The following is a 14,745-nucleotide window of genomic DNA, read 5'->3' on the forward strand; positions in this document are numbered from 1 at the left end:
CAAAATGAAGTGTTTAATAAAGAATAATTTTTTTTTCTTTTTTTTGATAGAATGAGATTAAAAAGCTTGATTTGAAGGGTATTGGAGTAAATTTAGAAAATTCTTATATACACTACTCTCTGTCCCAACATCCTGCCCAGCAGAGCCATGGCCCTATGCTAACTGTCAAATCATACTAATTTGGGTAACTGCGTATTGCATATGTAAGGTTCGTATGCATATATATACATATAAAAAGGGTTGGTTAAATTTATAAAAGTGAAATAATGGCAAAAAAATTATTTTTGTTTTTTTGATAAACAAAAAACAAATTATATGAATAAAAGAGGTTAAAGACATTAACAGATGATATTAAGATAGTGGACAAATGAATTTTGCATCTTAACATTTAGCTGCAAAGTACATGCACGTGTCGATGTGTTAAAATGAAATGAAATGATGCTATATTTAAAAGGTTGTACTGAAGGGTATTTGAGTAATTTTAAATAATATAGTTATGCTACACCCAATGCCAAACATTCTGACCATCAGAGCCACTGGTCCTATGAATGTCAACGGGACATGGTGGGGTCGATTTTTAAAATTCCATCCTCATCTTCGAGAGAAAATTTTCATTCTATTTCCACGGTTTTTTTCGTTTCTTTAAAGGCGGGGCGGGACGGGAATTCTTCAATCGGGAACAAGATGATTTTCCTCGTTTATTTATTTATTTTTATAATTGATATAATTTTTTTGAAAAATTTATATAAAAAATTTTTTTTTGGTGAATAAAATATAAATAAAGTGACTAAAATGTAATAAAAATACAATATAATACATCAAGGTTCAAATTTACAATTATAATAAAATACATCCTTAAAAAATACAATAGTCCAAATATATAAAATATAAAAAAAGAATAAGTAAATATAAATGGGCCGGATTCGGATCGGGTTCTTTATCCCCGGGTCCATGCCCGTCCCCAATTCGGACTTTAACGATCTATCCCAAGCCCATCTCGCAATCTCGATTTTTGGGGGAAAAACCGCCCCGTTAGGTGTGGCACACTGTAGTTTTCGGAGTGTGTGGGGCAAATTGTCATTCCTAATGGGCCCATTAACTCTTGCTGGTCATAACCCCTGTTTGGAATCAAGATTTTAAATCTTAAAATTTTTATCAAAATTTTTATTTTTTTAACATATCAAAATAAAATTTAGATTTTAAATATATAGAATTTCTATAATATTCATTGAAAATTTTGAAATTTTACTGAAATTTTTATAGAAATTTTCATCAAAATATCCACATTAAATTCTTAACAATTTGGTTTAAAAGTCTATAATATTTATTGAAATTTTTAAAATTTTCATAAAATTTTTGAAAATATCTATGAAATTTAAAAATTTTTTTATTAAAAAATTCAAGAATATTATTAATGTTTAGTAATTATTTTACCAAATTAATTTTAGTAATAATTCTTTTAACCTTTTGATTGACTTTTAACTATTTAATAATATAAATAAAATAAAGTGAATTGAATTCAATAACCTTGATATGTTCTATTCATTGATAATATATATATATATATACTTGCTATATATTTTGTATAAGATGATTCATTAGAGTCCCATAATTACAATTTAATAATTGATTATATAAAAATAAAAAATATTAATATAGAAATACAATATTATGTATAATTGTTATTAATAACATTAAGCAAATGAAAATAAAAAGATAATATAATATATTATATTAAACATTAAGGACAACTATATTTAATACAAGATACTTATGGTTGACATATTAATAATTATATGAAAAATTATTAAGAAGTTATATTTTTTAATAATTATTTTTGATATTTCACATATCAAAATGAGAATGAGAAAGAGAACAATAATTTTTAATTATCTAAGAGTTCTATAAGTATAAAAATAGTATTTATGAAATATAATGTAATTATAATAATTGTTTTATCTTAATTAACAAATAATTTATCAAATATATACTTTTTTGTGTATATTTTTATGAATAATAGTTTATTTATGATTGTTATATCTTATTATAAATTAAATTAATTAAGAGAAATATAATATCTATTTAATATTTTTACAATTTTTATAATCAATTTAATAATTTATTGTTTAAATAAACTAATGATAAAATTTTAATAAACATTTTCATTTTTAAAACAAATTTCTATCTTTTTTTAATTAATTTTTACCAATATTCGATATTTTTCGATATTTTCATGATATTTTCTGATATTTCCATGGAGATTTTTATATTTTAAACCTTTGACATTTCCATCAATACCAAAATTTTGAATCTTACTTAGAATCATGGTTTAAAATATCCGAAATTTTTATTTTTTTAAGGGGTCAAAATAAAATTTAGGTTTCAAATGGAGTTGATAGAATTTCCATAATATCCATTGAAATTTCTGAAATTTCATCAAAATTTTTATGGAAATTTCCATAAAAATATCCACATCAAATCCTTAATAATTTTGTTAAAAAATCTTCAACTTCAACGGAAATTTTTGAAATTTCCACTGATATTTCAAAAATATCCATGAAATCTTTTAATTTTTTTTTAAATAATTCATAAATATTATTGATATTTAGTAAAACAATTTATCAAATTAACTTCATTGATAATTTTTTTTATCCTTTAATTGCCTTTTAAACATTTAGTGATATAAGTAAAATAAAATGAATTCAATTGAACAACATTAATAAGTTCTACTTATTGAATATCGATAAAGCAAAAATACTAATATTGTAGATTATATTTTTGAACTTGAAAAATTTTATTGCCGAGAATATCTGTTTTACAAATGCGGGTAAATAGATGATGAAACCTATACATGGAGATGTTATAACAAAAAAAGAATTCGATTTCTATAAATTTTTGGTCAATAATGGTTGGAAGTCATTTTCATTACCCTTATTCAAGGGATATTTATGGAATATCATCAAGTAGCAGCTCATGGATACCATCTCAAACTCAACCATCAGATAATAGTAGTTATGCACATAGTCAACCAATAATGCAAGATCCATATGGTTGACATAGTAATAGTTATATGCAAAATTATCAAGGAGATACATTTTTTTATAATTATTTCTTACATTTAAAATCTTAAAAGCAAAATGAGGAAGAAACCAATGATTTTCAATCACCCAAAAGTTCTATGTGGTATTAAGATAATATTTATGAACGACAATGTAATTGTAATAATCGTATTATATATTTTATTTAATAAATAATTTTATCATATATGTATTTTTTGATATATTTTTATATAATAATAATTTATCTATGGTCATTAATACTTATTATAAATCAATTGACTAAAAAGAATATAACATCCATTCAATATTTTAGCAAATTTTATAATCAATTTGATAATTAATGGATTAAATAAGATAATTTTAAAGTTTCAATAAAAATTTCGATCATTTTTATTATTTTTTTATCGATATTCGATAATTTCATGGAAATTTTCGTATTTTTGACCCTTGCTTAGAGTACGCTAATTTATAAATTTTTTTTTATTATTTTTTTTTGGTGAAAACATGTGCCATTGATGGCTGCTTCTCCACAGTCCACTCTCAAAATCTAGTTTTGTGTTCTTAAACGGGTTGAAGACAAATAAGAAATTACCTGATCCACAAACAAATTCAGATTTTTTTTTTTGAGAAATTAATATTGAACAAAAATTTTAGCTATTCGCTTTTGTTCATGAGATGTATAGTAATTAATTAATTGACATATAAATTTTGGAATTCTTTGGTCTCTAATGAATATTATATATAGGTTTGTTCTTGTTGTTTCTTGAATAATGATTCATAAAATGTAATGGTTTTGTGATTTATTTGTCATTTAATTTTTCTAGTCTCGTACTATCAAAAACTAAAAAGTGTTAACCATGAGGAACCAGTAAAGAACTCTTTGGATCTCAATAAATTTAATTTCTGTTTTTATTCCTAATTTCCTAGTTGTACCGTTTAAATATGTTCATTAAAAAGAAAAAAATTACCATTTGAATACTTACTTGCACAAAGAGGTTTCCTAAATCTGATATTGTGGTAATTAAAGTCGGAGATTTGCAAAATCTAAATGTTACCGTTTGATCAATACCTGAGACAAAGGGAAGTTAATTGCCTAAATAATAATATTTAATTTCTAGCCAATTAAATGTTTTTTGTTCAATCAAGGTCATACTACTCTCTCTCTCTCTCTCTCTCTCTCTCTCTCTCTCTCTCTCTCCTTAGTTTTTTTGGTTTTAAAAATAAACTTTTTTTGGAGCATTGCTTAGATCATCAAGAAATGTCATGCATTTATTGAATAATAACTCAGTAACAAAACTGTTGATTTTTTTATTTGTTCTGTTTTTAGAAAAGTAGTTGGCCAAAAATGCCCTAAAGAGCAACAATGGCATTACTACTAATGGTGTATAGGCGGCAACCAGTCTCAGAAACTACTCTCTGACGTCGATTCCACTACAACTGTCACTCTTAAAGGGTCTATGACTATTAAGAATATATAGCTGAAAAGAGAATCGTTTGGGCGTGGCAAATGCAATTGAGGACTTTTTTTAAAATTATTTTTTTATTTTTTAAAATTTGGACAAAAAATTTAGTTGAGAAATTTGTGTCTTGGCATTAATTAGTTGCAATTATCCTTAAAAAAAATAATAATAATAATTGCATTTAAAAGCCATGCAAGTGGACCATATGACGAAATGAAGTGCTTTTATTTTATTTTATTTTTTTATTTTTGTAAATGAAAGAAGTGTTTATTAAAGAATAAAAAGGCTTTTATTTTTATTTTTATTTTATGGAATAAGATTAACAAGCTTATAGATTTGAAAGGTATTTGAGTAAATTTATAAAAATCCTTATATCCAGCCCAGAAGAGCCATGGCCATAAACTAACTGTCAAAGGTCATTACATGAAACACTTTAATTTGAGGAACTGGGTATTGCATATTTTAAGATTTTATATGTACATATATAAACGATTGTTATATATATATATATATATATATATGTTAGTTTTCATAAAGAAGTAAAATTTTTTTTTTTCAAAATTAGCAGAAAAATAAATCTATGCAGTGTTTGAGTGGGTGGATTGGAAATAGAAAGTAGAGTTGTCCGATCAAATAGGAAAGCTTAGAATTATGTATCAACTATTGAGCAGTAGCTTTATTGGCTTCCATACATGAGAGATTAAAAAGATCAGCAGCTCCTTGAAATTTTTAGAGCAAATCTGATATTGCTGCTTTCACATATATAATGCTAGAAAATTCATTATCTGATTAACTCAAAGCTGATAATAACTTTGCCATCACTGTTTTTGAGCTCTAGCTACGCGAATCATAGAGATTAAGGGGCAAAAATAAAAAAATAAAAGAGTAATTTTTTTTTTGTTTTTTTTAAAGATAATCCAGACAAACATGCAAAAATGAAAGTTAATATAAATTAATTACAAAAATGTAGTTCTAGTTATACTATAAAACGTATTCTAGAATAATTTAACATTTATGTATAATCAACTAATCTGTCTACAATGGAACTTTCAAAATTGTTTCAAACTAACCTACACTATCTTCATGGAGTCTCAATCTACTAAACTGCATGATTTCACTCTCGCAAGTCATTACTTGAAAAACTAATTTATGGAATTGGGTATTGCATTTTAAAATTTTCTACATATATAAATTTTGAGAAGGTTGGTATAATATAATATATTTGTTTATCTATTTTTTTGATACAATATTTTCAAAATTAGCAATAAATAATATTGTATACCTTGTTTATGTAGTGGAGGAAAAAAAAAAATGTTAGACGGAACAATAAAATAATTGAGGAAGAGTTAGACAGTCTTTTAGGAAATCTTATTCTTATTTTGTAATTTTTTTTTTTTAAAATTTTCTATCAATGGGTGTGGATATTACATATGAAAATGTGGAAATTGTTCGGGAGGATTTTTCTTTTATTTTATAATTGAAAGCACAAAATTACGCTAAAAATTATTTATTTATATGGTAAATTAATTCGGGAATCATTTACAAGTATACTAGTACCTATATAATATATATATATATATATGTATATATACGCACTGAAAGGTAGAGAAATTGAACAAAGAGTTGGAGAGTTAAATAAAAATAAGCACCGAAGGGCTATGCAAATTAGAAAACCATAAGGAATTTAATTAAAAATATACAGCAATGGAGGGTAAAACTGGAAATACGCAAACATAAAATTAACGCCACCCTGCTGCCCATATTGCCCCTCCTGATTCTTCGGCAAAAGAAGTTTCCAAAATCGTTTCAGTTCTCTTCAATAAATAAATACCCACCCTCTTATGTTCTTCTAATCAACTGGTATCGCTACTCTAGCTTTCTCGCTTTCACTATTTTCTTTCTCTTTCGGTTTCTTGGCAAACAATCAAGAAAAGTAGAAAACTGATCGATCAACAAGAAGCGATTTTCTTGGTTTCAAAAAAAGATGGAGAATCGACTTCGAAATCAAGAAGAAAAGTGTGCCGATGAGTCGAGCCATTATCAGATATCACCACCTGAGTCAAGCCGCTGTTCAACCAGCATAACAACCCTAATTCTTTCAACTGAGGATCTCAATCTTTCATTATGGTTTTCAACCAACAACAACAACAAGAGAAAACTCACAACACAAAACCATCCCACTCTTCCGAAACGCAAGAAATTTGTGTCTGATTCCGATTACGCCATGGCTCTTAACCTTTGGAGAATGAGGAACTACAGCAAACAAGACATGGCGGAAGAAGATAGCTTGGGTGTAACGACGAAGCTGAGCGTTTACGATCCGTGGAGGATGACGAAGGATCTGATGTCGAGCGATGTCGGACACCTCAGCAGGTTGATGTTGAAATCGCATTGGGCGGAGAAGTACTTCTTGCCTCACTTGGACATCAAACAGGTAGAGAGCGATGATGGTGTCACCATTAAGGTCTTCGATTCCGACACCCATTCCGAACATGATTTGGCTTTCAAACTGTGGAAATCGTCGAATAGCTACGTTTTGAAGAAAGGGTGGGTTAAGGAATTTGTGAAGAGGAGGAATCTCAAGACAGGTGATCAGATTGGAATGTTCTGCCATGTGCCATTAATGGATGATCCTCAGTCCATGCTCAAAATCTACTTTTGCGTTCTTAAACGGGCTCAATCCAAACAAAATTGAATTTTTTTTTTTTTTTTTTGGGGGGGAAGTTATAATATTGAACAGGAATATATATTGATTAATTTTGTTGTCTACTATCTCTGCTTTTATTACGTTAAATCAATCTAATAAGTTTTAGCTATTAGTTTTTGTTCATGAGGCATATATTGAAGTTGATTCATCAATGTCTATTTCCTTTTTTTTTTTTTTTTTTTTAAATAAATTCTATTTTTCTTTGATTGATTAACATCGATAATAGTTATTTACCCACTGTTTATTTATACTTTATAAATTATTTTACACCATGAAAAATATAATAAAAAAAGTTACTCGTTAGAAAATATATTTTTGGTAATAGAAGTCACCAAAATAGTTGTACTAAAAAAACATATTTAAATGGGTAGCTTCCGGCAATTAGAAAAATTATGCGGACCCGAAATTTGTATTCCCGGATCCTAATTATTTTTTAATTTACTGTTTTAATACTTACTGGGTTTCCTAAATTGAACTGGCACCATTAAATTAAGTCGGAAATTTGTAAAATCTAAATTTTACCGTTTAATTAATTAAGTACTTGAGATAAAAGGAAGGTTTCCTAAACAGTCATCTTTAATTCAATAAATTCATACAACTAGCTTGTTCTCTCTATTTTGTTTTCCTATTTTTTTTATCTCTCGGTTTTTTACTATTTCAAAATATAAGCATATTTTTGGAGCATTGCTTTGAACAAGAATTTAATATCATCTAATTTTTGAATAACAATTCAGTAACTAAATTAGTTACCCCAAAAAAAAAAGTAACATAATTTATTTATTTATTTATTTTTATTTATTTTTTTTGTGGGAGAAAAATAGCTACGATGGTCACAGACTGTCACTGTCACTCAACCTTTCAAGATTATGGAACTACAACAGCGAGTGAAGAAGACACAGCTGAGAAGAGAAGTGTCTAGGAGTACATGGCGAATTTTGATAGGGAATTTGTGTCTTAGCATTAATTAGTTGCAAAGTCCATGCAATATGTCTAGTAACGTGTGGTGTTAAATCGTATTCATGTCATGTTGTCTCGTATTTGTATAAAATTAAATTAATCCAAATACGATTCGTTAAGTTTTTGTGTGAAACTAGATAAAATTAAACCCATTCAATAAATTATCATGCAATCCATCATCTAAACCGTTAACCCATTAATGATAAACATAAATTTGAAAATTTAAATTTCATTTAACTTTGAAATAATAAAATAATATTTTTTTTAAAAATTACAAAAATTCTTGTTTGTTATTAGATTTAAAAAAAAATTAAACTAAAAAAATAAATTAATATATGTTTAATAATAAATTAAGTAATTTTAATACTATAAAACTTATGTAATTATCAAAATACTCCTTTTTAATGGATCTAATGAGTTTATCGTATTTATCGTGTTTCACCAGTAAAAATCCGTTAATTTATTAGATCATATTGGATGATACTGATATGGACCCAATATGATATCGTCAATCCAAACCGTAAATTATCTTATGGGTTTGTATCGTGTTATTGTGATGTGTGAGATTTTGCTAAATCTACCATACAGTTAGCCATGTATAACAAAATCAAGTAGTTTTTAAATAAAATGTTTTTTTTTTGTAATTTCTTTTTATTTTTGGTTTTTTAATGAAATAATAATTTAAAAAAATTGATCTAAAGGATAGTTGAGTAATTTTATAAAGTTAACTATTTTTTTTTTAAATTAAAAAAGTTATTTTATTACCAAATTTTGAATCTAATATTTAAAAATTAATAGTCATTGCCAACTTAATTATTCCAAAGTAACTAATTATAATTTAACACATGCTATATGTCTAATGACTATACTGAAAATCTAGATTAAGAAGTTGAAGTGCTCCAACCTAATAGTTGTGGATTTTAATTTTTTATATAAAAAAAGTTATTTATTTCAAATTTGGTTTTTTTTTTTAATATATTTAAAAATGCGGATGCAGTAGCCTGCTATGAATTATTTCTTTTACTTAGCAATGAAAAAAGTAAAAATACGCTTACACCAAAGATTTTCCTAGATCGAGCTAGAATTTTGATTAAAAAAATAAATAAATAAAAGTAAAGAAGAAGAAGAGATCACACAGTAGTCATTGACATTTGCCATTTGGACTATACCAATTTTTTTTTTTTTTTTTTGCCTTCTAAAGAATTTTTTTTGCATTCACCTTCAATTTTAAATTTCCAAAAACAGGCAATTAAATACCAGCAGTCATCAATAGGGCGTTGAATTTTTATTTTTTATTTTTTTGGAAACTTAAAAATTATGCATGTGACGTTTGTATAAACATGTTATCATTTGTTCTTGCTTACTTATTTAATTCTATACACTAGGATGATATAGAGTACTTACGTAGATTTTAAGTTTAAAATATGCATTATGTTGGTAATTAAATGGTTCACCAAAAAGAAAATATTATTGATTCAATGATCTTAAATGATTAGAATAATAATAATAATAATAATATTGAAGCCTCTATTATGCTTAGACTTGCAAGGCTTAAACATACATTGCACCTTTTAAAAAATTCTAATAATAATAATATTTACAAAACGCCTTGGATTATTTACAAAACGCCGGCCGCTTTGTCAAACCTCGCCCCTTTTAAGACCTTGGTATTTACAATTTCATTCATCAAAATGCTTTTGAAATTTTCATATTTTGCTCTCGGGAATAAGAAATATGAAAATATTGTGTGTATTCTTTAGGTTACAAAGTGTTTTTTATCTTGTTTATTATTATCTTTTTGTCTTCAATGTTCCTTCTAAAGTGGGAAAAAGACAAATTATTGTAAATTATGTATACAAGAGCTGCCATTTATACAGGAGAGGGTTGAAGGTTCCTCTGTCAGAATGTCAATAAATTTGCAAGTTGTTATTATTTATTTTTGAATTAATTTCATATGCATTCCTGAAGTTTGACATAATTACAAAATCCTCGTTCAAGATTTCATGATAATCATCTCAAATCCTACCATGAGTTAGACAAATTAAAAGGGATTCATAAATTAAGTAGGCTTCTGATTATTATATATGTAAATGTGGATTTCATGCACGCAAGAATGTTCAGATTCCCCCCCCCCCTCCCCCCCCCCCAAAAAAAAAAAAAAAAAAAAAAAAAAAGAATGTTCAGATTTGTTAGTTTACATTAATGACTTGTTTTGTTGTAGTTTGGATATTGTTTATTGGCCTTCAAAGAACAAACATGTTGAAATTGTTCAAGTTTGTGAAGGAAAACATTGAAGTTATTTTGAAAATTAGCAACTGTGGGTGAATTTTTTTTTTTTTTGTAATTATGTCATAAATTTTGAATTATGGTGATGATCATGAATTTATATATATATATATATATATATATATATAGAGGGGAATAATTGAAATGCAGATGAAATTGTATACACTTCATGTAATCATGTGATGAGAGTGCGAATAGAGCAAAGAAAATATGGACGAAGGACAGCTTGGAATTATTATACTTAATTTTGTTTTCTTTTAAGACTCTATAATATTATAGCTAATAAGCTAAATGAGGCATTTTCTACCTTCTATACTTTTGAATTATTATTTTCTTTTCTAGATAATTAATTCCAAAAAGCATTAAATAATAATATTAATTTAGTGGACAAATGAATTTGGGCAGTGGTCCAGCACATGTCCATTTGTCAAATAAAGTATTCTTAATTAATAAAGTTAGATATTTTCAAATTGTTTACTAAATCTTTTATCAAATGGTATGGTAAATAATGTGATATTTATAATTGGTTTGTTTTTGTATTTCACTTATATATTTTAGATTTCTATTACATTTGTATATATATATATATATATAAGCCTATGAATATTTCAACTTCTAAAATATAACCACTTCATTCATCATGTCATTTGGAAAATATATTTGATGAGCAATTTAATGTCTCTAGCACTATTAATTTTTAATGACAATCACCTCAATAGAAAAATTACTACTCCCTTAAATAATAATCTTAAGTTCGAGTATTAGAAGTATTGCTCGAAGAAACAATAGTTTTATCGCTAGTTGTTTCTACACGGAGCTTGCAATTATTTCTTGAAATTCACTGGCACCATGCATGCATTGTGTTTTAATTTTCTATATATATTTTAAAAAGTTTCTGTAGAATTTTGTACTTTTTTTTATATATAAAGAATGACTAATTTTTCCATATTATATTGGGATGAAAATGATTTACATAAATTTTTTTCCAAATATTATAATATATTGTAAACTAGAGAGAGGAGGATTTTAGCTAGGATATATAGTAAGCTAGAGCAAGGAAGATTTTACTTCGGCCTAGAGATGTATTCACATTCATAAAAAACCAAGCCTAACAAATCTAGCTTACTTTATTCTTGGTTATTTAGGAATAAAATCGGTAAATAATATATAGTAATATTAATTTACAATATTTATTTTTATTTTGATATTTTATTACTAAAAATTAAATAAGTAAAAACAAATCCTTTAATGATATTTTACTAAATTATCACATTGTTTGTAAACATTAGATTTTTGTTTAAAAAAATTAATTTTTTTTTTTGCATTTTTTTTACCTCATTTAATATTGCATTAAATTAATATCATATATCATAAAATAAATTAAATAAAAACTCTATTTTACATACATATATAATATATACACACACATATAATATATATATATATATATACACGAACCCTTGAAACTTTGTTTTACACACATAATATATATATATATATATATGAATGATCACGTTCAATGTCAAAATTTTATTTTTTAATTTTTGAATTGCATGAGATTAAACTTATATTCCATATCAATATAGTTAATTTTTGTTATATAGGACTGAATCCATATTTTGATAATTTTTTGAATTTAAAATTATAAATTTACTATAAAAGAAAATATTAGGTCAAAACGTGAGTTTGGCTCCGCAAACCAATATAGACGTAGAATTCAGCAAAAAAAGTATTAGAAACCTAAATGAACATCAGAACTATGGTGATGTACTTAGAAAACGATTAGGAAATAATACACACACACACACATATATATATATATATATATATACAAACGATTAGGAAATAATACACACACACACACACACACACATATATATATATATATATATATGTATATATATGTATATATATGTATATATATACCTAATCACATTTTGAATCCTAGATAGGAAGTGTTTCTAATTCGATTTAGAATCTCCCACAACGTTCTCTTCATTAAATAAACTCCTTCGCCTCTCTATTTTCTCTCTCCATATCAAGCGATACTCAATTAACTGGTATCAGTTTTTAGGCGCTCTTTTGTTTCATTCACTCTCAGTACTATTTTCTTTTTCCCTATTTTGTTTCTTGGTAACCAATCAGTAAAAAGAAAAAAAAAAAAAGAAAATCTCGGGTTTCCTAAACAAGTAAACATCGTTTTTTTCTCGGCTTTCAAACGATGGAGACTACTCATGAAACTCCAACCAAGGGAGGAAACAAAAGCTCCTCATGTTTTCTAACCGGAAACCAACCACGCCCCTTACGGTTTTACTGTTTCCCAATACTTCCAGGCTATGATGAGAATCAGAGTCACCAGATTGCAGAGAGACGTCGTCGTTGTTCGAGTCCATCCACGGTGGCCGCTAATCTTAAGAGAATGAGGAACTACAGCGAAGAAGACATAGCCGAAGAGAAGCGTTTGGGAGTGATGACGAGGCCGAGTCTCATGAGCGGTCACACAGATCATTACACTTATTCTTCTAATCTTCCGAAACGCCGGAAACCAGTCTCCGACAACGCGGTGGCAATTAAGCTTAGGAAGATGAGAAAATACAGCAAAGAAGACATAGCGGAAGAGAAGCGTTTGGGTGTCACGACGAGGCTGAGTCTCTACGACGATCCGTGGAAGATGAAGAAGAGGTTGACGATGAGCGATCTGGGAGGCAATTCCAGGCTGATGCTGGAATTAAAGTGGGCTAGAAACTACTTCTTGCCCTACTTGGATATCAAACAGGTGGAGAGCGAGCCTGGTGTCCGTGTTAGGGTTGTTGATTTCGATACGGGTACCAAACACCAGCTGAGATTCAAGCTGTGGAAATCTTCTCATTGTTACGTTCTTAAAGGAGGGTGGGTTAAAGATTTCGTGAGGAGGAAGAAGCTCAACAAAGATGATGAGATTGGAATGATTTGTGTTCGTCCTTTCTTGGGTGCTCGATGTTCCACCTTGACATTATATTTGCGTGTTCTTCAACGTGCTGCTCTTCCCAAAACTTAAACAAGTGAAATCTGCTGATAAATTTGATAGGGAGAGATTTTTTTATTTTTTTTATTTTTAATTTTTATTTTGGAGAAAATTTTATATTGATCAACTTATTATTATTATTATTATTATTATTTTTGCTAGACGTGCATTAACATGTCTCAATTCAAAGTTAGATGTTTCTTTTTAATTGTTCTCTTGAGACATGGAAATTGTTAGATTATTAATTTAATGATGAACAAAATTTATAAATCCAAAAATTCAAATTGAAATAGATCTAAAATTAAAGATCTTAATTGAAAATAAAAACGAAAATGGAGGTCTAATTTGAAACAAAATGAAAGATATATATATATATATATATATATACACACACACACACATAGAAGGCTTCGGCCAAAAGAAAAAAAAAAAAAAAAAAAAGGGAATAGAAAAAGAAAGTTATGGCACTTAATTGAAAAAATTAAAATTTGAGGCACAAAATTGGGACGAATTAATTAGAAGGCACAAAAGTATAGTTAACCCAAGTAGGTTTGGAAAAGGAAAAAGAACAAAAAACAGAAAACAATACAGGCAAACCAGCTAAAAAGGCATCCTTATTTTCAATTTTCAGGGGGAGAGAGAGAGAGAGAGAGAGAGAGAGAGAGAGAGAGAGAAACCAAAAAATCAACATTTTTACTCAAATAGCACCCAGGTATACGAAACTCACAGCCCAAACATTAAGGTGCTTATTAGGCCAAATGTCAAACAACTCAATGCCAAAATTATATATATGTAAATTTGTTATCCAATTCCTTTTTATTTTTGTCCCTTTTTCTAAAAATTGCCCAAATTCTTGTAATTGATGTGCACGCATGGGAAAATAAGAGAAAAAGGTATCACATGACCACATTCCCGGGGCTGGTTCTCATCACTGTCAGTTTTATATGTACTCCCCTACCCACACATATCATCAATCAATTTTTTAACATGAATTTTGATACACGATACGATTTAATCAAAGCATTAATATCATTCACCAACAAACTTATCGAGAAATAAGTAAATAAATAATTTGAAGTATCAATAACAATGTGGCAGTGTTTGGGCCGCCAAATAAAGGAGATTGAAGAAGAGAATTGATTAATATTATCCCTATCAGATGTTTGGTGCTATATATTCTAAAAGATAAGGTAATTCGGAATCACTTTTTAATCACCCATTCAATAGGATTTCTAAACTCATTCTCTTGGGTGGGATTTCTATACATACGTA

General features: G+C 27.4%; 2 protein-coding genes across 2 annotated transcripts; both read left to right on the top strand.

Moving 5' to 3' along the window:
* Nucleotides 1-6,503: 6,503 nt before the first annotated feature.
* LOC107421453 (B3 domain-containing protein At2g33720) lies at nucleotides 6,504-7,214 on the top strand. The gene has a single exon (XM_016030701.4). It carries the CDS (start codon nucleotides 6,504-6,506, stop codon nucleotides 7,212-7,214), a length of 711 nt encoding a protein of 236 aa, XP_015886187.3.
* A 5,476-nt stretch (nucleotides 7,215-12,690) lies between these two features.
* Nucleotides 12,691-13,506, top strand: LOC125421564 (putative B3 domain-containing protein At1g78640). The gene has a single exon (XM_048470773.2). It carries the CDS (start codon nucleotides 12,691-12,693, stop codon nucleotides 13,504-13,506), a length of 816 nt encoding a protein of 271 aa, XP_048326730.2.
* Nucleotides 13,507-14,745: the final 1,239 nt, after the last annotated feature.

This window comes from Ziziphus jujuba, chromosome 8 (assembly GCF_031755915.1).
Source record: "Ziziphus jujuba cultivar Dongzao chromosome 8, ASM3175591v1".
Classification (NCBI taxonomy): domain Eukaryota; kingdom Viridiplantae; phylum Streptophyta; class Magnoliopsida; order Rosales; family Rhamnaceae; genus Ziziphus; species Ziziphus jujuba.